This window comes from Daphnia pulex, chromosome 2 (assembly GCF_021134715.1).
Source record: "Daphnia pulex isolate KAP4 chromosome 2, ASM2113471v1".
Classification (NCBI taxonomy): domain Eukaryota; kingdom Metazoa; phylum Arthropoda; class Branchiopoda; order Diplostraca; family Daphniidae; genus Daphnia; species Daphnia pulex.
Window position 1 is genome coordinate 4,571,617 of NC_060018.1, and position 26,136 is coordinate 4,597,752.

The window sequence follows — 26,136 nt, forward strand, 5'->3', positions numbered from 1 at the left end:
TATATTTTTTAGATAATGCAGACCACTTTTGTCTTTCCGGGTTGTAACTATCAGCGTCTAAATCATACGGGTGACGTGAAATTTAATCGCCACTACGGCCACTACAAATTACAATCTGAAACTCGAAACCATGCAGAATAATTTCCCGATAGGGATTCTATCGCCAAAGACCTGTTTCCTGACCCAACCCAACCCAACCCAGACCAACAGATGGCGTTGTTCCTCTCAGTGAGATAGGAAAGTTGTTTATTTCATTAATGTCTTATACGTTTTTTTTCTTATTAGAGTTAAAGAATTAGGAAATTATGATCATCTTGTGCAAGACAAGGTTTTACATGGAGCCGTCGCATTTAGATTTTTATATTGCGACGAAATCATAATTATAAACTCGAATTTGTGTTTTCGTGTTTTATTAAACTGCCGCTAGATGGTTCTGAGTTCTGACGCATTGCTATAAGGCCGTGCTATATAAACACAGCCTATTATCTAGTCAACTCCGTCTACTCTACTGTTTTCCATTTGCAAAATTGCAGTCTTCAATCTTCATTCGAAAGTAAATGAATATTTTCTTCCATCAACCAGCGGCCACAATGGTAGACACAATGGTAGACACAATGGTAGATCCAATGGTAGATCCTCAGGTAATTAATTAACTAATTCAATACCACATTGGTTAAAGAAAAGGGGAACTGTTCTTGAAGCCTGCCTTCGTATTCTCTTTGCTCGCATTTTTTTTTAACCATCTACACTGTTGTTGAATGCTGTTTGATTTATCGATAGTGTTTTGTGTTGCAGAATAAAATTACAGAAATGACCAACAACAGTGAAGAACAACAGACCTCATCTTCCGGGAGACCATCATAGAGGTGGTAATTCAGCCACCAACTCCAGAGGCCAAGGTTGAATCTGATGCTCCCCCCGCTGTGATCACCACTCAGCTAGCCCAGCCAATGCCTGAACACGATGACAGCATTGCTGTGGTCATGTGGGAAGCCACCGTTACTGGTTCCATCAACCAGTGGCCATCAATGGTAGATCCTCAGGTAATTAATTAACTAATTCAATACCACATTGGTTAAAGAAAAGGGGAACTGTTCTTGAAGCCTGCCTTCATATTCTCTTTGCTCGCATTTTTTTTTACCATCTACACTGTTGTTGAATGCTGTTTGATTTATCGATAGTATTTTGTGTTGCAGAATAAAATTACAGAAATGACCAACAACAGTGAAGAACAACAGACCTCATCTTCCGGGAGACTATCATAGAGGAGACCATCATAGAGGTGGTAATTCAGCCACCAACTCCAGAGGCCAAGGTTGAATCTGATGCTCCCCCCGCTGTGATCACCACTCAGCCAGCACAGCCAATGCCTGAACACGATGACAGCATTGCTGTGGTCATGTGGGAAGCCACCGTTACTGGTCGACGCCTCATCGACGAGATGGTCAACCTGGGATCATTCTACGTGGCACAGTAAGAGAAAGCAGAAGGGCACGATTTCAACGAGTACGTCATGCCGTATGGCAAGCTACCGCTGAATGTAATTCGCAACTACAATCTTCGCATCGTTGACACGGGTCGTTACCGCATGCTCAAGGAGATCCGCAACAACAGAATGCTCAAGTCCAAGAGCGAGGTGGCCGCCTGCAACGATTTCGCCTCGTGGCTCATCAAGCTCCAAAAAGATAATTTCACCGACAAGAAAATTGTCTTAGTCTTCTTTGAACCACGCCACTCCAAGATCCTTCAGCTCTTCCAGGTATATCGCCATTTAGTTTCTATTTTTAGACTCGTTTCTAACTTTCAGTTTGTTTTAGGCTTTGGAACGTTACCGTCTTCTTGATGATGTCAACAAGATTTTGCTTGGATGTGTTAATGGCTGGGATCTGCTCCGTCAACAGGTAACAAATGAAATAGTAACACGTGAATTGGTTAGATTTTCTAACGTTTCAATCGAAAACAGGTGCATGATTTGAAGGATGAACATCGCATGGTCCTTAAAGCTTTGGCTGATCACCACCTTGGAGTCGACACACCTTTGGAGAGCGCTGTTCAACGTGCTCAATCAAGCACTTCACAAGATCCTTCGCAAGGTGCATGGCGGCCGCATCAACACTGGGGTACTTAAGGAGACCGTCATCAGTTGCGATCATTTGCTCGAACAAGTCAAGAAGATCAAAGAAGAATTGACTTAGGAGGCTCAATGGAGACCTGTATTCGCTGACATGTTTCGTCAAGGTATCAAGCCTCGCCGGCGAGCTGGATTCCTCCGCCATATGCTCGTTGAGTCGGGCATCACCTATGCAGGCCTTACGGAAACATTCAAGGTGGGTTTGCTTTCTTATTTTCAATTCTTAACCGGATAATTGAAATTTCTTTTGCAGGACAAGAAAGATGACGGTGTGGTCGAGGTCATCAAAGAGAACATAAAGGCAAGAATGAAGCCGACGTGGAGGAAGTCATCAAGCTGCTGAATCAACACCTTGCGCAGCCAGACAAGCCCGTCCGACGCGGTAGCGGCCGTCGAGCACCCCGCACTCGTTCCCTTTGCACCGCCACGGACTTGGAGAAGCAGCAGCCTGCGTCCAAGATCGAGCCCGAGGAAAACAACAACGACCCTGTCAAAGTGATTATGGATGTTATTCCCAGCACTCCTGCGGTCCTGTCCGAAGTTTTAAAAGTCCCTCTCTTCTCGACTCACCTGAAATTACTTAGTACTTACTGCCTCCCGCCCCACTTCCCTTTTGTTTTTCACTTAACTTGTCTCGTTTTTGAGAAATTTTGATCTTTTTTTAAGTTTACAAGTCTTTCACGAAACAAACTTGCTTGTCGCTTTTGGTTATGCTTTTCTTCTAACCAGAGATAACACTTGCAAAATTTATAAATATACCAGGGAGCTTTTTGGTAATTGTTCTAGTCTTCTACTAAAATCAATCGATATGTGCGATGAAATTGTCTCTGCAGTGCCTTTCATACTTGTGAGTTGATCTCATGGAATGGAATACAAAATACTCTGACGAAATTTATTGTCTTTTATTTTTTTTTCTTCTCAAAAAAATTCTTATTCTTTATCTCTTATGCAACTATTGAACATTTCTTTTAAGTTAAGATTCTCTTAGGCGGCGGCGACTCTTAGTCTTTCCTTATCGTTGATTTGTTTATTATAAAGTAAAAGAATATTTTATGAAAGCTTTTTTGAACATTTAAATATGGTATTAGGACTTACTCTCTTCTTCTGTGCTGTGTTTACCCTCTGCAATAACTATGTCCAATTTGATCCTTTCCACCACATTTTTCTGAATCTTGCCTCTCAGGCAGAGGCCAATAAGGCTGGCAAGTGAACAATGAGGAACTGTAGGATTTAAATCTATTCTAACCAAGTAACCATTTTCCTCAAATGGTTGTACTTGATTACAGATTCATCTGTAATATAAACCAACAGCCTCTTTTGACACTAGAGTGCTCCGGAGTGCAATAAATTTTACCATAAAGGATAAAGGGAAAATCGGAAAATCAAAATATAGACTTGAGGAAAACTATTTTCTAATTGTTGGACCACTCCTATCGGGAAACTCGCGCGCGCAGCAAGGGATCGGCATATACAAAAGAGAATGGTGGGCGGAGTTATTTGTGCAGTGTAGATCAGGCCACTATTTTTTACAACAGTGCAGTGTATAGCTAGGGACGGCTCTGGTGGACTCTATGACACAGACTTCAGCCAATGGTTGCTTCTTCCTTAGTCTCACTGCACATTAGGCCTCTCCCCCCCTGAAAGCTACAAGACCAAGGGAAAATCAGGGGAAAATATGTTCAATTTCCCCTTATTTACACAAACAGCGGACAGCCAAGAAAAAAAAAGAGTTATTATTAAATCAGTTTTAGGACTTAAGTTAGATTTTCAGTTGTTATTTACTGTTCAGCTGTTCTATTATATAACTTGATTTTTTCCGCTTTTATTATTTGGCACTGCTGCAGAAACCACAAACTAGCAGACGAAGTTGATGATGAAATATTCGTCACTTGTGTAATTTTGTTGGAGTTCCGTCTTTTTCACAATCACAATTCACCAAATTGTCAGAGAAAAATAAAATTGCCTAAGACGAATATTCCTACTGGAATGCTCATACTGAGTGCCTCCAGTTTCCTTCGAGGCCTTCAAGTAACACAAATTTTAAATAATTTTTTTTTCTAGCCACTAGATAGTTAACAAAAAAAAACAATTATTACAGGCCACCACTCACAATGGGTTACCCCGTGTCCAGTGTGCTATGGGACAGAGTCTACGATTTCACTTACCCTACAGTAATGTTGCTTACAAGGGAGCATATCCATTCAGTGTCCACAAGAATTTTGTTAACGTTAAATCAGATTTTTTAGTTGTGCAATGTCGTAGCTTACAGACAACAAATTCCAAATGGGACAATGACCCCCTCAAGCCCTCGTCAAGGGTTGAAGAGTCAGTCCTGGCTTTCAAAGAGGATCTGAAAAAAGAACAAGAAAAGAAGTCAACTGCCACCCAGCCATTGATGACAACTGCAGTAGCGAAACCATCTATTGGCAAAAGAATCATGGATGAACTAAAACACTATTATCATGGTTTTCGTCTGCTATTTATCGATGTAAAAATATCGTGGAATCTTCTTTGGCGCTTATTGAGAGGAGAATCGCTTTCACGTAGGGAGAAGAAACAACTCGTGAAAACATCAGCCGACGTGTTCCGTCTAGTGCCTTTCTCCGTCTTCATTATCGTTCCCTTTATGGAATTTACTCTACCCATCTTCCTGAAACTTTTCCCCAATATGTTGCCATCCACTTTCCAAACGGCCAATGAAAAAGAAGCAAAAATGAAGACATCATTAAAGGTTAAACTGGAAATGGCCAAGTTTTTACAGCAAACATTGGATGAAATGGCTTTAAAACGAGCCGTGGGAAGTGGCCATCAGAGCTACACGGCTAAAGAGTTTGCAGAATTTTGTGTCAAAATTCGTAGTTCGGGACAGCAAGCGTCCAACGAAGACATTCTGCGTTTCTCTAAGCTCTTCGAAGATGAAATAACTCTGGATTCTTTGTCACGGCCCCAACTATTAGCTCTGTGTCGTGTGCTAGAGATCGCAACACTTGGACCCAACAGCCTTCTTCGTTTTCAGTTGAGGATGAGGCTTCGAAGCTTGGCGGCTGACGACAAAGTGATTCAAAAGGAAGGCATCGACTCTCTGACCGTCAGTGAACTACAAGCAGCTTGTCGAGCTCGCGGCATGAGAGCATTAGGAATTAGCGAAATCCGTCTCAAGTCTCAATTGCTCCAATGGCTTGATCTGAGTTTGAACGAAAAAGTTCCTCCTTCATTAATGCTTCTCTCTCGTGCACTCTACTTACCGGATAGCGATGTTACCTCTGATCAGCTCAAGGCAACAATTGCCTCTCTTCCAGAATCCGTAGTTGCGCAAACACGCGACGCAATCAGTCAACGTCGTGGTAAGATCGACAACGAAGCGCGTATTCTGGCTGTGAAATTAGAAGAAGCTATGATTGAAGAAGAGCGCAAAGAAAGTATTGCCAAACCAGTTCCAGTCCCAGCTGCTCTGTCACCAGCGTCAGCCTCCGAGTTGCTAGCAGATTTAGCTCCAGTGATTCAAGGTGATTTTGTTATTATTTATCCTTCAAATATTATTATAGATCAAAGTGATGATTATTTTTTATCAAAGTTTAAATCTGACTAACATTAACGAATTTCCTTATTTAGATAAAGCTAAGGTGTTGACACCAGCTTCGGCTACTGATGACCAATTGACTTCAGCTGATGTCGCCGCCTTGGAAAACGCACTCGAAAGCATCGGTGTCCAGCGCAAGCGACTCTTAATTGAGAAAGAAGAACTGACAGAGCTCAAAGAAGAAATGGCTGAATATCAAGAAGATATTGAGGAATTGAAGGACTTTTTGGATTCTTCTGCTACCCAACAGGCACCAGAACGTAGACGCTTGGTTCTTCGGGAATCAAAGGCAGCCCGACGCCTTTTCCTCTCTGTTAACCGCATGATCCATCAACTTGACGGTACAGTCGATCGTCTCGAAGGAAGAGTCGAGCGCAAAACGGATGATAGTGGAGAAAAAGTGGCTGAAGTTGAAGAGATTGTCTCTATTGAAGAATTAATTGCCTCTATCCGAAGACTGCAGGCCGTGGAGAATTCGGCGAAGCTTCAGCAAATTGTCCAACTCCTTGGTCAGATTGATCAAGATTGTGATGGAGTCGTCAAAGTTGATGATCTCGTGAAGGTATTTGCTGATTTTGATATACCATTTTCTTTCATAATACTTCACAGTTTGTTTTTGTTTTTTTAATTTTTCAATTTTTTTCTAGGTGATTGAACTATTGAGTGATGAAAAGATCCAGATGAGCTCGAAGCAAATGACAGAAATCCTAAATTTGGTTAACAAAGAAGAAATTCTTGAAATGGAAGGGAAAGTCGAAAAGGCTCTCGGTCAGGCGAAAATAGCTGCAGCTCACGCGGCGGCTGCTGCGGTCAACGTCGCACTTAGAGTTGATCCACAAGCAATTTCTGTCGAGAAAATTCCCATGGATGAAGATGTGAAGAAACCCAAAATGACTGAAGAGGATAATAAAAACAACACTGAAGAGGAGAGGAAAAAAGCCTCTGGAAATCAATCAGGCAGTGCTTGATGTGCTGACTGGCTTCACATACATTTTAGTTCAATTTCGGGTTGATATTGGCATAATTCTATATGTCAATGTCAGAAAAACGCCACATGTTTTCTTTTTTTTTTTTGTAAATTTTATCATTACAAACTGGTTTATGTAAAAAAATTTGTTTTATGTGTCGCCCAGTAACTGGCCGCCACTACGGCATTTTGATGCGGCATGTGTCCCTAATTCCCTTTTTTGCGCTTGCTTGATGTTATTCCACGGGCAATTCGTAACAAATCGTAACGGCAAAACAAAATGTTAAATTCTTTCGTTTGAACCGTTGTTTAGTGATTTAATGGACTGTTTTGTAACGGTGATTTGGAGCGCAACTGTTCGTCAGCATAAGTCCAAATTATGGGAAATAAAGCAAAGGTTTAGCATCGTCAATTCTTTGCGTATTATCATTACGTGTCTTCCATTTTTGTGTATACGTGGAGTCTTTTGTTGATTCATCATTTCGTCAGAGTTTCGAAATAGCAGGGTTTTTTTTATTTGGGGTTAACTGATAATAAAATTTTCTTTTTCGTTCAAGAGATGGCATCCAATCATTCAAGCTGATCTGCCGTACACTGTACTACTGTTACCGTACTGCTACTGCGGGAAACTGCGAAATATCCTCTTCCGTCACGAGGTAAACCAAAATCGTAAATTTGAAAAACTTAAATTTCATTTACATGCTTTTTTGTAGTTAATTAATTTAGGGACAATAAGAACATTATAAAATTTGATTTAGATTTTCTCACGGAGTCTGTGGCGAATTTTATGCAAAACTTTTACAGCTCGAACAATGTTTTCCATTTATAACCTTTAAATTGTGTTATTTATTTTCCAAGTAAAATCGTTGCTGTTTAGCTGCGCGTTTGGCCAATTTTTATATTCTGAGTTTTTATCCCAGAAAATGTTTATGAAAATCAAGCGAGAGTTTTGCGTAAATGCGTACCGTATGCAAAACGCTATGTTAGCTTCACTTATAATTGCATATTTTAAGCTAATGTCTTATACTTTGCTTACCTCTTGAGAAACTATTAGCAATATTTAATACCACTTTGATAATAAATTGCAATTGTCGTCATTTCTATTAGAGTCCACTAGCTGGGTACATACAGTATACAGTGATATTAATCAATTTCGAGAAGTCTTTTCAAAAATAGATTTTTAATCAAAATATGTCCAAAACAATTTGCGCTACGAGTCACAAGTGAATGGATGATGCAAGCCACTGCCTTTCGATTGACACCGCTAACTTCATTTCTATACCTTTTGATTCCATACAGCTTTACTTTATTTCGCGGGTTGAAAGAAGCCGTGGGGCGCTAGCAGGGAACTTTCGAATATTCCAAGGAAACGGCGCGGTGATTTTTCTTTTCCATCTGCCACCCGGATATTGAAACATGAATCGAGGTGGAGGTGTCGGGAGAGTTACCGGCCACTATTGGGAGCCCGGACATCTTGGGCCAGTCAAAATGGAAGCGTGCGTATGCCGAAGGCGATGGGCTAGATCAATACCTGTCGCAGCAGCTCAGCCAACTGGTACGAAACTCTGTAGTAGCAAACCGTGCATTCACACACTTTCTCGAGCGAATAACCTCTAGCCCTCAGCTGCATCTATCAGCAGAGACAAATCCATTATGTTAGCCTCAAAAGCGCAATCTTTTCTTCCACCTCGCACGAATGGCTACGGCTAAATCATCAATTTATATCTCTTCCCTTTTATCCCCACTGCCCACGCTACATCGATCAGTGCTCTGTGGCCTGCTGTTCCGTCCCATGTAAGTTTAGTTTGGAAATCTTCCTCCGCACGTGCAACCTCTAATCTTTTAAAATGTTGGGCGGCATTTGTTGAAATAGTACATTCGTTCCCAGTTGCGCAGAATAACTTGTTTGTCTACTCTGCTAGTCCTTAGCGACGGTTTGATTATGTTATTCTTGATTGATTTATTCATTTGAAAGCAGACGTGCAGAAGCCCATCTTGCGGAGTGAAAGGACTGTTAACACGCGACGATAGCAGCAGTCGCATCCGTCATTGTCTTGACGCCTGATCGAGTACATACCCCCCATACATCTGCACAGTCCACTGCTAATTGGGTAGTCATGCCCATCTGGAAATGAAAACAGCAGACCCGAAAGGTCTCGAAAAGTTATGCGGTCACGCCAAAAACATGATGCCTTGTTATAAGGTCACTTAATAAGGGACTGACTGAGTCGGCGATCAACCAGAGCGACTAATATTTGCAACGAGCCTGTGCGCAACAGCCGTTAACGATCTAAAACAATGATGCGGATACATAAAATGAGATGACGAACAATATTCCACCAACAAGATCTCTTATTGCGCACGTTGAAATGTATGCTGTTATGGTAACTATAAATCATCGAACATTTGTTTTGGGGTTATGTACTTTTTACACATGAACACATCATGACTAGAGTATATATCAGGTAGGAACAGGATCAGAAATTGCGCACAAAAAGGACAATAGACTGTATACTTAGGATTTATCTTTGCAAAATATTATTATAATTCACGCAGGTCTAGAAATAGAAATGTAGCACGAATGACTTAATGAAGACCTTTGCTAATTCTATGCCAGTCCACAGTCAACAATATCCTGCATTCACCGCATTGCAGTGTGTCATCTAATTAGCAGAAGGCTGTTCGGTTGTTTGCTATCGTGTTCTAGCTAGGCCATACATAATTACATACTATCAGTTTTCAAATTGTTTGCTAGCCGACTTGCTTGTTATATTCGCGTCACTGTTTCTCCCCGCTGAACGTCACAAATGACATTTTTGGACAAGATTTTCCGGAGGAATGATTTTAATAAAAGAAATAATAAGTAATAACCTCTCGTAAAAAGTTAGAGAATCGATCCCAGACCTTAAAATATACAGTCTACTACAAATTATCGTGCATGTACGCGTGTATGTTACATTGTACATACTCACACTAGGTATATGAGGTAATATTTTAGACTTAGGCTACTGTAATGGTTTCTGAAGTCCGATAATTTATCACTATTATTCCATTTGTTGTTTTTCCTCCTGCAAGTTCTGCATATGTTGCCATTTTAATGCGTCGCAACTGTTTATGTCGTTGGAACTTGGAATATCCAGTCGACGAGTTAGAGAAATGATTATACTAATTGTCTATTTCTTTTGTAGTGCCAGTTAGAAACCGTATTAAACTAGCACAATGGACAGCTGGCGCAGTGGCGAAATAATGAGCTAAAGAGATAACAAACTGCACTTGATATTTTGATGGCACCGCGTTCGTAGGGTACGGTGCTTGTGCAGCATGTGTCAAGGATGTCGAGAAATTCTCGTTCTTTTATTTACAAATGAAATCTACATTATAAGCCGCTCCTTTTATTACATAGAGAAATTATATCATCAGCACCTCTTCATTTGGCAGTAGCAAATTGAATGACTTGTGCCACTTGGCTGTCACTAACTGCCACTTGCTAAGATGAAGTGGTCTTGACTTGAGGAGTCAAGACTGATTGTTGTTAGTTTCAGCGAGTAGTAAACTTGTTACATTTACGAGCTATCGGGAAATTCGGATGGCGGGAAAATAAAAAAAAACAAAGATTATTGGCGAATTATTTTTATGCTGATTAAAGTTTGGTAACGTTTTATTGCTTATTGGTGCGGAAAGTCGGTAGAACTGGGGTGTGTATATAGCCAATCGCCAGCCAAATCGTCGGAATAGAATTGCGCGCTTGTCACTCTCAAGGTTGGTCCGGTCCCATCGGGTTTACACTTGGACGACAAGCGGTCTGTTTACTTGCTATGCGGGCAGATAATTATTGCCCCAACAGCATGCGCGTCTTTGGAAAGGTGTTGGCAGATTCTGGCGATGCGGTACAGCGTTCGGAACTTCGAAAACTCGTTCTAAAACTATAGCCTCCGGGAACCCGGAACTTGAGTTTCCGAGAAACTGTTGTATAACCCCCTTGCATTGGAAAGAAATGTAAGTTGCTTCCAATCCAGTAGTCAGTCCGCTGTCGATACAATTGTTTTTACTTAGCTTAAGTGTCAACTCGAGTGGGTGATTCATCGAGTACACCGCACGAATAGTCAGCACTCTAGGAGCACTAGCACTAGTAAGTCAGCGCTAGTAAAGAGTCTGTTGAGTTATCTGATTGCTTTCCTCCTCTCTGAGCAGTGAGCACATCAAGTCAATTGCGCATCAGGTTCGTAGGCTAACGCTGGAAAGCGTAACCAATCAATGAATGAAGAAAAGCGGGAGAAAAAGTTGATTTAAGTGTCACTGATGCATCAATTCATTTTAAACTTTTGCATCACCAAGTCTCGGAAAGTCTTGCAAATTTCTTTCATCTTTCTTTCCACTGACAACAAGTAGGAAGTACACTAAATTTACAAAAGAGTTGGGGGGACTTATACGGCTTTGTGTTTTCGATGGTATAGAGCGTCTGTACAGCAGGAGAAGGTGCAGGCCTATATTTTACTTATTTAGAATTGTGCACCATACATGTACCTTGTCGTATACGCTGGAATAGGACCACAATCCAAACTTTTTACTATCTGTGCTTATTGTCGGCGGCGACAGCCGGCAGCCGCCTGCAGCTTATATACGAATATAGTTTAGATGGACACTGTATGCTGTGGCTAGGCAAAAAAAAAATCCTGATGGTTGTCAGCCATTCGGATGGCTATTGCCTGTGTATACTATACAGCTTCTCCGTTGTGTATATACGCATGTACGAATGAACCGTCAATACTCTTTCATTCGCGGTTGAATTGACCATCTTGTTTTCGAAATAGTAGTCGGTCGAAAGCTTATGCTGGCACTACGGATCGATATAGGTTTGATCAAAATGGACACCGTATTCAGAATAGTTTATTTCCCCACAAAATGGTGATACATACTGAAACTGAACGCATTCCATCAAGTTCTTAATATTTTCTCTTATTACATGTTTATTTGATCAAGGATCGCAAACACAAACTGCGCGGCGGCGGCGGTTCAAATTTAGAATTTTTAAATCCTCGATACGAGTTTAACTGTTTCTCCATCCGCCTACTTTGGCGTTAGTCTCGGCTTTAGTTTCTTCTTCTCTGTTCTACTCCGCGCTAATGGTGGCCATCACTTTACCAAACTGTTGACATTTACTAGAAAATCAATAGGTCTGCTGTTAATCGTTTCTCCTGCCATAATCCGCTTGGCTACTGATTGCAACCGACAGGAATTCAGAAGGGATCGGTTTCAGTGGGGTAGTTGTAACTGGGTTCTATATATTTTTTCTGTACACGAGATCTATAATACGCGTTTATGCTAAATCAGATGTAATCGGATACAACTATATGACGTCAGAGGGTCGCGCAGTACACATCGTGACCGCGTGATCCCTTATTGTTTGTTTTATTCATGCCAAAATTCACCCTTTAACAGTTTTGGATTCTTTCATTCAGTCAACACGATTGCCGAAGATAAATTGAATTTACAACGATTTACTATCGTTCATCACAAGAATAAATTCGTTTGGATTTTAATAATCCTTCTATATGGTATATAAAGGCCTAGATCTAGGCCTGTTTAAGTATTCAATAAGCCTTTTTGCACTGTACCTTCAGTGCGTAGAACAACATTCCGTCGTTTCAACTCTCGCGTACACCAGAAAGTTATTAAAGTTTGGCTGATATTTGGATTTGGTTATAAGATTGCTTTCTCGGTGTCGCAGCTCGCGAGCTAAGTACACGCGCCGGTAGCTCATACCTACGACGCTGCTGTATATCAACGATGAACGTTAGCATAAGCTGTGGATGAGCGCGCTCACTGTATATATTTATAGGCCTGCATGGCCATATACTATGCAGTTGCAGTGCAGTTGTCGGTGTTGAACTTTAAGTCCAAAGTTTTTTTTTTCTGTATTAACCATTTCTCTGGAATAAATCACCATAAAAGAGTAAAACCATGCAGGATGGACTTACTTATTTTGATTCAGAGGCGTATCTATACTATTCCTCTACATTTGAATCTGCGGTTTCAATTGTTGAAACATTGTTTTCAATTTTTTGTAGACTCTTTTACAATAAATATTTCGAAATTAATGGCGAAATAAAAGAATTTAAATTTGCAGCATGTCAAGCGTAGTAGGTATGAGCGTATAGCCGTATAACTATTAAAACATTAAAAATCACGTGAGAGCTATTATGAACTTCTTGCGTGTTTCGAATTCTGTACTCAACTTTTATAGTGCAAACTGGGTTCAGAAAACTAAAAAATATAATTTGCAATTGCCTGGCAAGGCCCATGAGCGCATATAGGGAAGAGTGATTGCCAAAACTATCGCCTAACATAACAACTGAAGAAAAATATACACTGGATGAGACATCCTTTAAAGCAATTTCATGCCTTGGCGATGGTGTCTGCCTGTTCTCAATGCAGCAGATGCACCAACGTTGTGTCACTTTGGCTCGAGCTGCGCCGTCCGAAAGAAAATCTCTTGCGATGGCTTAATTCAATTACGGAGAAGTAAGGGACTGTCGAATAATAGACTCGCGCCAGTGAATTCCAGATGTGATGTGGCAAATTGGATTTTTTTTAAGTTGAAAAAAATCTGTTAAATGAAATTCATTAGGGAAACTTAATAGGTTAAAGTATAATGCCTTGACACAATACAATTTCAGCATGTGTGATCTAATTCTTGTTTTGTTTTCATTAAATTTTCTAAAGTTGGCGAGGTTCACAAGCAAGACATTTAATTACTGTTTATACAAGGCTTATGTTCGCCGGAAATTGGGGTTCGCAGCAATCAGCTTGGCATTGGCCAGATCATACAAAATGTGTTGACTGAAATCCCATTCGTTTATTTCAGCTTTCTTGATGGCTGTAGCACAGACTCTTAGTCTGTGGCTGTAGTAAAGCAGCCGTAACGACCTTTTGAAGGGACAAAGGGACTATAAATCCGCGTATGATTGACGTTTGCAAGGTTTTCTTTAAAGAACACATGAAATCTTGTAGGTCGCTCCGTCATAGGTAATCTATTTTAAGATTCAATTAAAGTATTTCATATATGGAAAACATGATTTTTTAGTCAAAACAAGAGCTCGAACTGTTTGTTTTTCTTTGTATTAGCATGACGATCGCATATCATATAGCGTAGGCCTAACCTTTGTTTAGTTTCAATAACAAAGCGACTTTTATTTTTGCTATACCGCTTAAAATAAAGCATATGCCCTTTTGATTTCCCCGTGATTTCCCTCAAGCCCGTTTCAAATTAAATTTTTTTTGCAGTAATATTATACTGCAAATACAAACACAAATTAATTGTTTTTGTCTTGCGGTGTAGGCTTCGCTACCCTTGATAGTGTTAAGCTGTCCCTTCTTTCATCAACCAGAAGCAGAAATCTACTTCGGAATAGAGAAATTTGCAATTATAATTTTCTAAAAAAAAAGGCTAATAGCTTATTAAATTTTGATCTATTTAATTAATGTGAGATAATCTTCTACTCCAAAAACGCGATAAAGTCGAAATTCCCAGAATTGAACCCACTGTACGAATGATGACGACTGAGTCAGACAGTGTAAAAGTCAATGAAACATTTAGACTAAAATACGTCTATATGGACAGCTACTAATTGTAACGAATTGAAGAAACGGTAGCCTACCGTATGCTCCATCTGATAATGAGCTTTAGCTTTTATAAATACTTTCATGTGAAACGATTAGGTAAAAAGTAAAAACCGTGGACTCTGTCTGAAATGTGTACTATATTCATACCTATTAAATGAGAGTGGAAGTGCACCTCACCCAGGGGATCAGAAAAACGAGCCTCGACGAGCCCTGTCCTCCCAACGAGCGAATAATACGAAACGGAAACATGTGGGCTCATAGCACACAAATGTCTCTTGCGCCAAATAGTCGGTATATCCATTAGTTGCGACCAATTGGTATCCAGCAATTTTCGATCAACCGAAATGGAGACTCTTTTCTAAGGTAACTATATAGTTAGCCCATATCTCGTTAGTCGCAGGTGTCCATAACAAATAGGGTGTCGCATAACAATAAAAATATAGATGTATTCCGTCAACAAACTTGTTATGACGTCATTATATCATTCTTAAATAATGCCCCCCCCCCATACTTGATAAACCTAAAGAAATAACATCAATTGAATTCGACTCCGAAAATCAGTCGGAAGCAAACGACCGTATATAGCCTAATAGCTTAAAACCGGAACTGCATGAGTGCTGCTACTGCTGCAGCCCATATAAATGGTAACTCCTTAAAATAATAATCTTATTTCGCTTGTTTGGAATAATAGTTTAGTTTATTCCCTGTGTTCTTGTTATAGTGAAATTTTGACAATGACCGTGTGACATTGCTCTTATATTATTGCGATATAAAGTACATATAACTATGAAAAATACCCGCATTGGATAAAAGTTTTCCCGCGTGACTACATGTATAAAGTCTACCTATAAAAAGTGGCTTCATATGCGGTTACAACATTGGCATGAATTTTATACGTATAGTTGGACATATTACCGTTGTGTTACCGGGGAGATAGCCTATATATAGAAGACTCAAATAATGGAAGCCTGACATCAAACGAATAAACACTTTATACTGGATGGGTTTCTCAAATTTCAAATAAAAGAAACTCGAGGCATTTCATGCTGTATAGGGTGCGATATTTTAAAATGATATATTCCCGCATCCGGAAAGTTTCTGGTGACTTGCCGCACTTCCGTCTCAAGGACTATACAATAATACAGTACTTTCCACTTTCTTATACCGAACCACAATAGAACGAAAAATGGTTCGTCCAAACATATTATTATTTTTATTTTTGTTGTTGGTTCAAGTTGTTTCTTTTATATTGACATTGCCAACGGTTGGGAAGAGGTTGGATTTGTCGGAAGTGGCAAATGGAATGGAGATAGAATTCTTGCCCGATCGGAGATGAGCAGGCGTGCTGAGAGCTGCTTTTGGGGCTGAACTTGCGCGCCCCCCACTCCCGCTCGATGTGCGTCTCAAAACTCTCAACGCAACACACGTCACAGCGCTGGCTCGCGCCCGCTCCCGCTGGCTGGTATATAGGGCCGCTGCGACGCGCTATATCTACTACGGTTGATTGAGAGAGTAAGCTCAGATCTGCTTTAGCTACGGATTTGATCAGTTCCATTACTGGCGAGCAAACCGTACATCTATTTAAAACATATCAGGTTCGTTTCTTTTATCCCAAATATGGCAATTAGTCGGTAAGATTAGTTTGTGTCGATCAGCAACCTTATATATTTTGCGGCTCTTTTATGTCAAATGTCTTGTCAAATGTTTTGAAGAAATGGAGCTTTGCCCAAGGATCAACTGCTGGACTACACGCACCGTTCTTCTAGTGACCTTTGTGGTCTTCATAATACATCAAGACAATCAGCAGAATATCGCTAGCGCATCTCCCACCCCATTACTCAGCGGCTTTGAAGATTATTCAGAAGGTATAAAGTTCGTTGCATTCATTTCTTTCTCAACTTTCTTTTGATGTATATGGTATATTGATATGCCACTTTGAGCGATTGATAATTATAAAAGCTGCTGCCCATGTGTATATTTTGCTGCGCGATGTAGATCGTCTTAATGGTGAGCAGCCAAGCCTCTACGAATTATTGCTTCAGCGTGAAATGTTGGCCGACAAATTGGAATCAGAAGGTCGTGGCCATTTAATCGTACGCAAGTCTGACCGTTCGCCATCTCTCCGGTAATCATCTCGTCTTTTTTTCCTCAGCGATAATTATAAAGTCCATTTTGAATATTTAATTTTGACTTGTGTTATTCATGAAAGACTCCGTTTTGGTCGACGAGCCGATCCTGACGTCCCTCGCGTTAGTGCTGCCAGCCAGCACGACTGAAGAAGTGGATGATTATACAAAAAACACAAAGAGCAAAACAAAATACATGTTAAATCAATTTCTTCTTTAATTGCATGATGTAATACAGTAAATTCATCATACGAAGACGGTATCAACTCGATTGTCAAACCTGATCGCAAGATGTAATTCCTTTCCATGCAGGATGCTTTTGTATTTTATCATATGATTGACGAGTGCTTTTTGGTACCGAAGAACAACTGAATCGCATTCTAAAACCCGTATCAAATCTTATTTATTCGATGTCACCACCCTATTATTGCGCAGAATTATTAACTTGACCGTTTTGATTTCCAATACAAAATAATAATAATAATAAAACAAACAATGTAAACACGCCATCACTTACTTGCGTTTTATTCATTTAACCACTCTATTTTCATTTGTGCTATTGGATATTGGTAAGTGGATCAGGAGTTCAGCACGCAGCCCGCATGCTTGGCTTATAATTTTGCAGTTTATAGCCATTACTTCTGATCAAATATAGATGAGACTATGGATAAGGGCAGCAGCTTTTTACAATACGAATGAATGACACGAATGTTCTGCACCAAATTCGTATAGACATTTACTATCCGTCTCCTACAGTATTAGTTCTACATACTTAACATTAATTCAAAATGAGGACAGACTCAGTCCTTTATTACTAGGTGAAAATGCCCGCAGCCTTTTTTATGTGACAAGTGCGACAGTATGTACCGTCGTTCTAAAGGAAATATAATAAAAGAATACGTACGGTACCTTTTCTTATACTAGTGTTCCACTGATAAATTTCAAGCAGCACAGCATTGTCGAAAAGAACGAATATAATATACGTAATATATTAAAAAAGGAAAGACTTGATTGCAAATTGCGTTGAAATGGCTGGGGTCTAGGAATACAAGTAGTACTGCAGCAACGGTATAAATTTGGTCGATATGCTCTACACCGGTATTATCTATCTATTTAAATGGCTCAGTTTCTATTTCTCTCTGTTTTCTACCATTAAAAAGCATTCGGGAAGATAGGCCAATCGCTATCGACAATACATCGCTATTCGAACCTTATCAATGTAATCTTAGCTCTATGACTGCATGACTGCCTATTTTAATCCGGACGAGCATTCAAATATTATAGAAATCGTTCAGCGTATTCAATATTATTTTATTTTTTATACATCAGGCGAAAATATCCATATAGAATGAACAATACAATATTGAAAATTGCGTGCTATAAATATTAACAATCGTAAACGTTCCAATAAAGGAGGTCGTAATCGAACATTGCTTACTGTTTTTTTATTTATGAAAAAAAAATTATATTACATCATGCAACAGCAAACATATTGTTTTTGCCGGTTTTTGCATCAGCGTGAGATCCTTCAGATCCCGTCGTGATAAATAAGACACATTTTTTTTCAAATGAAAGGAATAAATAAGCCGAATTCTATTTTTCGGTCAGCATACAACTGAAAATGTAACTAATGAAGTAACTACAGAATTTATTCGCTTGTATCATTCGTCTCGAATGATGGGTTGACACAGGATAGCACTATGCCACTATCCGTCCGAGGTACTAAAAGTCAATTACTTTCTTGATGCGTCCTCTTCTTTTATCGATTTTCTTCTACATACAATTTTACAGCAACTTTATATGGCCAAGGTTCTATTTTTTTCTTAAAACAACAAGTCTGTTCTGTAACGGAACTGCTGTGTCCCAACGTTAGATTCTAAAAGTTAGTACTCCATATTATTTGTAAACGGTACAACAATTGCAGCCTTTGTGTGTTGTACGTTAATTCGCAATTACTGCTGCGCTGCGGTAATTGCACATAATTGCAGACTTTTGTACGAGAGTCCAATTAAACATGAGTTTCAATAATGAAAAATACTGCTACGCAATACGCGCTACGTGATCCAAATGTAAAGTTTTCTTAAGTTGTTCATCTCGTCGCGTCTACACCATTAAGCAACATTCTTGATTCTCATATAGTCCGTCTTTCTTGATTTTACACCTAACATGCCTAGCTACTAATTCTCGCTTTAGCTTAGTTTGTTTACTCTAGAGTAAACGAAGAAAATTTCCGCGTTTTAGGGCAAGAAAAGGGAATTTTCCCATGCAGTTCTACATTTGACCGCTAGATGACATGTGGCGAAACTTTTTTTTTCTAATTTTTTTTACCCTTTCGGCGTTCCTTAGGGAAAATTTCTCACCTCTAGAATATTTGAAAATAAAATTGGGTAACAAAATGAATGACGCAATCAACGTCTTCGGGGTGAATTCCGGACTCTGATCTGAACTGAACAGCAGAAAGTTGAGATTCACGGCATGCATTATTTCGATTCCTTCCGTTATATTGATATATCCCGGCCATTCATTGGCATATTGGCATGCTACCAATTCTCAACAGTTGATTTGATTCTGCGTCGTTTCTTTTTGGGAGGCTTTAAAAACTGAAATGAAAACGCGCCATTATTATGTAATTGAAGACGAACGTTTTTTTTAAATGTATTTTCCCGCTGACTAAATAGTTGGCGGTAAAATCAAACATTGAATAGAAATCGTGCAGGTGCGTATCTTGAATAAAAGGAGGGCAAAAAATATATGCTGTAACATCATGAGTATCGTTTTGAATTGTGAATTTTGTGATATAGGAATTTTTGAAAAATGTAATTAAGTTGCTCTTGAATGAAGTCCGACTAAAAGTAGAAAGATGACGACCAATAAATGCCTGCTGGCAACCGGAAGAAACGCTCTGTTGCTGATTTGTACGTCCGTGTAGAATTCCGTGATGTTGTACTGACGCGGAGAAATGTTCATCTTGTAAATGTTTTCCGGTAAATAAATTCCTAATCAAAGTCATTTATAATGAGACGTGAAAATGTACAAAAGAACAACAGCGATGACATTTAATACCTGAATCATTCTTGGGACCTTTGAAGTAGTAATGATACATGGAACGGGTGGGGTTGATGCTGGTCGGGCCGTAAGGTAGTAGAGGCCGCCTAAACCTACACAAGTTATGTCACATTATAAATCTCAAATAGATTTAAAGATAGATTTTAGTTTAAACCCTGATGTACACCAGGATAACTTACCTGCACCATAATCGATTGTTATCTAGATCCGTCAAATCGGGGACGATAATCTGTTTAAAATTGTGAGTCACAAAAGAGGATCAATCATTGCCTTGAAAGAACCAGTAGTCTGAACGAATAACAACAACAATTCCAGTCAGTTTCTGATCATAAATTTGTAGTTAGAACATTGCCATAACGTCATGGAGATTGATGGCGCGGCTATCGTGTCACAGAGGGAGGTTATTCGTCACGCAATCATTTCGCAAGAGGACGATGATAATAATAACAATAATGATGTAGCCGTTGCCGACAAGAAAAGGGTCGGACCGGTAAGCAAGCAGCACAAGGACAACAACAACAACAACAAATTTGACTTACACCAGCGTGAGGGAACGGAGGGAAAATCTCCTGTTTGACGTACTGCAAATACAATAAATAAGAAATAGATGAAACAATAGCGCAATCAAAATTGTAATAATTCGATAGTCATAATGATTACGTAGTGACCGAGGGTGACACGACCGCGGTCCAACATGCAGACGCTCATGTCCATGTCCGTTAACGAAAAGTCGCTGTAAGCCATCCCGAAGGCGACGTAAGTCTACCAATATACGCAAGGCAATTCAAAGGTTAATCGTGATTGATGGTGGATAACCCATCTTTGTTATCCTATATGCGAAGGAATAAAAAGTCGCAATTCATTTTGATACCTGCGGATCCCGAATGAATCCGCCGATCGTGATTTGAGCTTCGCGCAACGACGGGTCGATCTCGATAATCAAAACGTATTCGGCTTCGTCCAGCGAACAAATTGGACTCGACTGGTAATAGCCGCAGAGTCTGACGCAGGTACGCCGGATGCCGCAGCCCACCAACTCCCCCGCTATAAAAACAAAGGCCATCAGAGGGGAAAACAAAAAGGGGAGAGTCTCGATACTACCAGTAAGGTACTATATAACATAGAACAATTATTATTTAGCGATTAGTGGGTTATGTCACTCACGAAACGGATTGCTGAGTAATCTCTCCGACGTGAAGACCCAATAGCGATCGCCCAATAGGACGCTGGCTCTGCGTGAACATCAAATCAGACAAAAAGAAAACCCAAATTGAGGGAAATCCCGCAATGATGACGTATATCAGCCAGGAGAAAAAAAAAAAACATTGTATAGGCTAGTATATCTCGTGTTACATGAAATAAATGTCGCCGACATCTTGGAATGGCGCTTCCCAGGTGAATGTCAAGTTGTTCATGCGGACGGGATTGGGGGCGTTGACGACGGCCGACGACGACCGATCTCTACAGCTCAGAAACATGGCCGTTTTCGGAGCTCCGACGAAACGACCGACACCCGCTTGCGGTAACTTGTTGGTTGGTCCTCCGCCGAGTGCTCTGTTAATTGTCATGCCAATTCATATGTTAATCCGACTCCTATTATACGTACAAGGGATAAAACAAAGTTTTTACGAACCTAGCCTCCATGACGAACGCTTCGAAATATTCACGACCCTCCAGTCTCACTAAAACAACAGCCCGAAAGCGGCAAACAAACAAATAAAAACGAACATCGTAATCAAAAAACTTTCAGCGCAATAAAAAAAAAATGTTGTTGGTTAAAAAGTCGTGGAGAAACATTGTCGTTGCATAAATTGTGGTAGGTTTCACGGACTTTTTGTTGTTCAAACAAAGAGAAAATTAACCTAAAGTTGGCGTCGTCTATATACTGACGCCACTATATCGGTGCTCCGAAACATCATTCATATTCAATGACGTCCCATCCAGCAAGCCCAGCATACACAGCACACGCGATGAATGCGCGCTGCGTCTTTGTGTTGAACTCGCGTAGCCAAGGTAACGCCAGACTGGATCTTTGACTTATTTATACAATACTGTGGTTGCGCTCAACGTCAAAAGATATATCAGATGACGTGAAAGATCAGCTCAGCTGAATAGATTCGCCCCGATCGATAGTCGATGAGATTCTAAGGAATTACGCGGTACCAATATTGTTAATGCGTCCCCTTCCAGCGAGTTCAAGTTACCAAAGAAAAAGAATAATGTCAAGAGAAAAGCTAAATTGATTAAAAGGATGTCTCATTACATTTCCACTCTGAAATAGGGCACTCTAGCTGTTCATCCGATATGTTCAAACTGAAACAACATTTCACAAACCTTCAATAGCGCGTCCTTTTTTGTAGCGGCTATCTGCAGTCAAAATCCTGTAGGGAGTCACGGTCGTCATCAGAACCGGCTGGATGTTGACACCGTCCGCAGCCGGTCCGTTCGGATTGGGTCTATTGAAACCGGGAGCATTAATGGGCAGACCGTTCGAGCCGAGACCGGGTTGGAATCCGCCCGACTGGCCCATCAGATCTTGAGCGAAAGGGATCCGATGAGGTCGGAGGTCGTCGCACGATTCGGCCGTGTAGCCCAGAAGGAAAGCCGCCCGGCTACATCCGCACAGAGCGGAAACAATTGTAATGACCACAGGGAACCACCAGCACATTTTCGCCAAGTAGTATACGTCTACTTTAATCTCTCGAGCTTTTTGCTATCGTTCAAGCACCTCCACCGTCGAGTGCGTGCACAGTGTTACAGACGATAGCGGTCCGATTTTTCATGGAGAGCGGCGGCCGGCCAGGAGAGAGTTGGCGTCATTAAACAATGTGGCGCATCGAACCTAACTTGGTGTAATAATATAACTCGGAATCGGACTAGTGCTACCATGCGAAACACCACTTGGGGGTTGTGATGTGATGGATAGTGGGAGAAAGAGAGAAAAGGGTCAGTCGGGACTTTTTGACAGCTGTGTCGGTTAGAAGCGACTTGACTGGCCGGAAATGAAAGCACAACTGATGGGCTACCTATGAGCTCCCTATATACATGCTATATACTTGCTCTGGCTCACTAGTTACTCGTGAGAGAGCGAACTCAAAGAGGGGGTCGAATGGGTCGAGACTACTCCCGGGTACATATATACAGCCCATACCTAGTCCCCGTCTCCCGTGCTGGGCAAGCTAAAAAGCAATCGATGTGAATATCAACTTTTCCAGCCTCTCCGTGCTATCACGGACACGTCGCTTTTTCCAGCTTCTGTTGTTCTGACGGCCACCGGTGCACGCTATCCTTAAAAAAACAAAAACAAAGGGGAATATAGTGACGAAACGACTGTCACCTGGACGACAAACGAGTTTCTTAGTATTTTACGACGCAATGTCCTATTATCATGTTCTATCCACTTCAGCAACTTGCCAATTATACGCAAACAAAAATGGAGCATACGACAAACAAGCGAAGTGGGGGTGTGTGTGGTCCCGTGACAAACATGGGCGGTTAGATTCAAAATGAAGAAGTGACTCAAAGTTGAATTTTGCAGGAGCAAACAACATCGCAAATCAAATGCCTATTTCCTAATATGTGAAATGAAAACCGTGTGTACACGATCGTACTATAATAGAATATACTAAAATAGAATATGGCAGCACGATCGTTTCGGGAAATAAACGGTGACCGATTTTCGTTATGACCGCGTGACTCCTTAAAGAGATGGCGATGCACACAATCGGGACCGTCATCGAAGTAACCGTTTTGATGTTTTCCGTGTTACATGCACATAATATATACATTGTTACGTAAATAATACACTTTTATGGCCAACTGACGGACAAACTGGACGATCTATTTGGCTACTTGACACAAAACTTCCATGTTAGTTCTTCTTTTGGCCATCAACAAAAAGTGAGGGAGGATTAAACGAAATATGGGCAATCTATTTTCAAAATCAAATTATCGACCCCCAAAGCCTGATGGCACATCACATCCAGTTTTTCTTCCCGTTTGGCTTGCCATATTTTGTTGCTGTTCAATTCCTGGATAGACGAGAGCAAGCCAATTCATCGATTGACAGGCAGGCGGTAGGAGATTAATGTTACCAAACAGATCACGTTTGAAACCGGTCGAACAAGTCCTCGTTTCCAAACCATGTAAGGTCGCAGCTCATATTTTATGCGAATGGCTCGGCGAGAAAAGATTGCCATTAAAATTGGAAACTAGTCCCGTGCGCTGGTTCATGCTCTGCTTTGATCTTTTATTAAAAACTAGATTTTTAGTTTTACAGGAAGCCTCCTATTTTTGTAATCTGATGGAAAAGATCTAGAACATGAACAATAAATTTTTTTTAAAGCTTGTTATCCAGTATGAGAAAAATTTGGATTTGGCAGCGAGAAATATTGTATTGATCACACAAATACAATTATCTCAAGCATGCAGGGGCAGCACACTTCAAACTCAAAAGGAAAACAAAAGGTGAACCGTTGATTTATTAAATCATCATTTGTTCTTATTAATGTTGATATCCATGTCCTTGGGTGGGTTACGTTTCGAGAAAATTCCGTAAATAATCAGAAGGTGGCACACGTGCAACATGGCACTGCTCACATTCGTCGACGGAAAAGTGTTCCAACTCATTTCAATCAAGCCCAAGATACATAACCTGCATTGTAAAATGGGGAAATGAAAGCAATGCGCAAAGCTCTGACTAGTCAAACGAGCAGCTATACAATACCTGAGCCATATCGAGTATGGGGTCGACCAGAGGAGATAAGGCAGAGTGTGAAAGTACCAGACATAGAATTGGTAATGTAACGAACGGCTGAACGCCACTCCAATCAAATTGGCAGTGAACAGAGGCAAGAGAAGAAGTTGTGACACTATTCCCACTCCAGTTGGCTGCAACTTGGCGAAGCTTTTCATGTATCTGAATATGAAATAAAAATTTGACTTAAAGATGCAGAATAAAATATACAATTATTCGCAGATCACCTGAACCATGGTTTTGCGAAAATGGCTAAAAGTCCCACGTGAAGAAGTAAAAGAGATATGTGGAAGCCAGGATGGACGAATAGTTCTTCAGAAAGAAATCGCCAATTAACCGTCCATTCAAATAAGAAAACGCGTCCCAAATTGAACGATCCAACCATGTAGGCAACAGGATTGGTTAAAAGAAAAGGGGCTCCTAAAAGAAGCTGAAAAATAAATAACAGAAAAATCTTTAATTTGACGAAAGCGACAATACGCGGATGCTGTAGAAAATACTTGAATTCCGGCACATATACTGAGTTGCTTAATGGTCCCGTAGAATCCTTGAGAAGCAATGTACGCCAGCAATAAGGCTGGCGCAAATAGCAGAATATTCATTTTAATGGAAACTGCCAGACTATAAAGGAATTTCAAAATGTAAATACAATAATGAAAACTGTTCATTAGTCTAAAATACCTGAAAAATGTACTGCCCAATGTCCAATAGCCATCCATGAATAGGTTTACTGATAAATACAAGAACATCATAGCAACTGGGTCATTGAACAGTCTTAGGACATAGATAGAATGAACCCTGTATGAAGTACAGCAGATGAATATCAGCATGTACGGAGGGATCTGTGAAAGAAACCAAAATAGTAGAGGTATTCTGATTTACTTCATACATATCCATAACTTACTTTACATGACTTTGAGTAGATCCTGAAGACCAAGGCCACAGTCACAAGATAAAATCCACAAAATATGTACTGAGCAAATCTAATATTTCTTCCATAGTTGGTGATGTAGTAGAGGATAGTAAAAATGTAAACAAATCCAGCTGGATAGACTAGAGGTCCTGTATCCCCCTTCAGTTTGGAGTAGTCCCATGTTCCATTCACTACTCCTTCAACTTCTTGCATATAAGCTATCCAATCTATCTCTGTATCTGCATCAAAGAAGAAAGTATCAACATATTATTATTATAGTTAATATTTTACAAATTTCTGTTTACATACATGGAACTCGCTGAATGACTAGAACATTCACAAACAACTCGCCGACGAGTAGAAGAATAGCGGAAACCCATAGCAAACTGGGATCAAGGACTAATCGTTTCGCAAAGTCAGTAGTTAGATATTTCGCTTGAAACTTTAAAAGTCTTCCTTTAATCACTTGAATTTTCGTGCTTGGCGCACGGTGACGTTTACCGGGAGGCGCCATACTGTTTGAGTTTCAGTGCGCGACTGCACGATGTCTGACGGAAAATAAAATAACTTGAGAAATAAATTCTATAAACAGTTCAGCTGAAACGTCTCATAGCTATGTGACAAAAAATCTTTTTACAATTCCAACTTTTTTTTATAACTTGAGAAAATAAAAATATACAATGCTTAGAACATAAGGCCAATTAAAGTGTCAACATATATAACCCAAAAAAAAAAAAAAATTACCCATTTAATGTGGAATGTTTAGTACAAGGCAGTACAACAGGTACATTTATGTACATTCCGTATACAATTTGCATTGTAATAGAAATCTATTTCTTTCCATTCTATTTTTAGTAATGCATAGAGGCTCAAGATTCTACCCAAGCGCCAAGCCAAAAAAGTTTTTTTGTTTGTGTGAGCGATATTTCAAATTTGCTTTCGATTGTTATTTAATATATTTTTTTCTCATACAA

At 40.1% G+C, this 26,136-nt stretch overlaps 5 protein-coding genes and 1 long non-coding RNA gene across 7 annotated transcripts; 3 read left to right on the forward strand and 3 right to left on the reverse strand.

The window, feature by feature from the left end:
- The first annotated feature begins 489 nt into the window (after positions 1-489).
- On the forward strand, positions 490-2,674 carry LOC124210478 (maternal protein exuperantia-like). Of its 2 annotated transcripts, none has more exons than XM_046608570.1 (6): positions 490-641; positions 796-1,043; positions 1,197-1,759; positions 1,818-1,901; positions 1,964-2,327; positions 2,385-2,674. In XM_046608570.1, exons 3-5 carry the CDS (start codon positions 1,514-1,516, stop codon positions 2,126-2,128), a joined length of 495 nt encoding a protein of 164 aa, XP_046464526.1. In that variant the 5' UTR covers positions 490-641; positions 796-1,043; positions 1,197-1,513; the 3' UTR covers positions 2,129-2,327; positions 2,385-2,674. The 2 variants fall into 2 exon arrangements, with proteins under 2 accessions (XP_046464526.1, XP_046464527.1); XM_046608571.1 differs by having other exon boundaries at positions 504-641; positions 1,182-1,759.
- Positions 2,675-2,860: 186 nt separating this feature from the next.
- LOC124210480 lies at positions 2,861-3,399 on the reverse strand. The gene is made up of 2 exons (XR_006881207.1): positions 3,227-3,399; positions 2,861-3,142 (listed from the first exon to the last, which is right to left on the reverse strand). It is a non-coding gene; the product is annotated as an uncharacterized LOC124210480 (long non-coding RNA).
- Positions 3,400-3,554: 155 nt separating this feature from the next.
- LOC124210468 (mitochondrial proton/calcium exchanger protein-like) lies at positions 3,555-7,090 on the forward strand. The gene is made up of 4 exons (XM_046608539.1): positions 3,555-4,159; positions 4,230-5,637; positions 5,744-6,273; positions 6,359-7,090. The coding sequence occupies exons 1-4, from the start codon at positions 4,118-4,120 to the stop codon at positions 6,677-6,679; spliced, it is 2,301 nt and encodes a 766-aa protein (XP_046464495.1). The 5' UTR covers positions 3,555-4,117; the 3' UTR covers positions 6,680-7,090.
- An 8,664-nt stretch (positions 7,091-15,754) lies between these two features.
- Positions 15,755-16,934, forward strand: LOC124210481 (short neuropeptide F-like). The gene is made up of 4 exons (XM_046608572.1): positions 15,755-15,896; positions 16,014-16,166; positions 16,297-16,426; positions 16,511-16,934. The coding sequence occupies exons 2-4, from the start codon at positions 16,016-16,018 to the stop codon at positions 16,575-16,577; spliced, it is 348 nt and encodes a 115-aa protein (XP_046464528.1). The 5' UTR covers positions 15,755-15,896; positions 16,014-16,015; the 3' UTR covers positions 16,578-16,934.
- Positions 16,935-19,081: 2,147 nt separating this feature from the next.
- Positions 19,082-22,515, reverse strand: LOC124210482. Its single transcript, XM_046608573.1, has 10 exons — positions 21,828-22,515; positions 21,127-21,175; positions 20,847-21,047; positions 20,658-20,725; positions 20,365-20,537; positions 20,154-20,255; positions 20,033-20,074; positions 19,673-19,722; positions 19,491-19,585; positions 19,082-19,423 (listed from the first exon to the last, which is right to left on the reverse strand). The coding sequence occupies exons 1-10, from the start codon at positions 22,159-22,161 to the stop codon at positions 19,248-19,250; spliced, it is 1,290 nt and encodes a 429-aa protein (XP_046464529.1). The 5' UTR covers positions 22,162-22,515; the 3' UTR covers positions 19,082-19,247.
- Positions 22,516-23,867: 1,352 nt separating this feature from the next.
- Positions 23,868-26,018, reverse strand: LOC124210483 (lethal(2)neighbour of tid protein-like). Its single transcript, XM_046608574.1, has 8 exons — positions 25,907-26,018; positions 25,472-25,710; positions 25,154-25,401; positions 24,931-25,091; positions 24,750-24,870; positions 24,477-24,679; positions 24,220-24,411; positions 23,868-24,147 (listed from the first exon to the last, which is right to left on the reverse strand). The coding sequence occupies exons 2-8, from the start codon at positions 25,674-25,676 to the stop codon at positions 23,985-23,987; spliced, it is 1,293 nt and encodes a 430-aa protein (XP_046464530.1). The 5' UTR covers positions 25,677-25,710; positions 25,907-26,018; the 3' UTR covers positions 23,868-23,984.
- Positions 26,019-26,136: the final 118 nt, after the last annotated feature.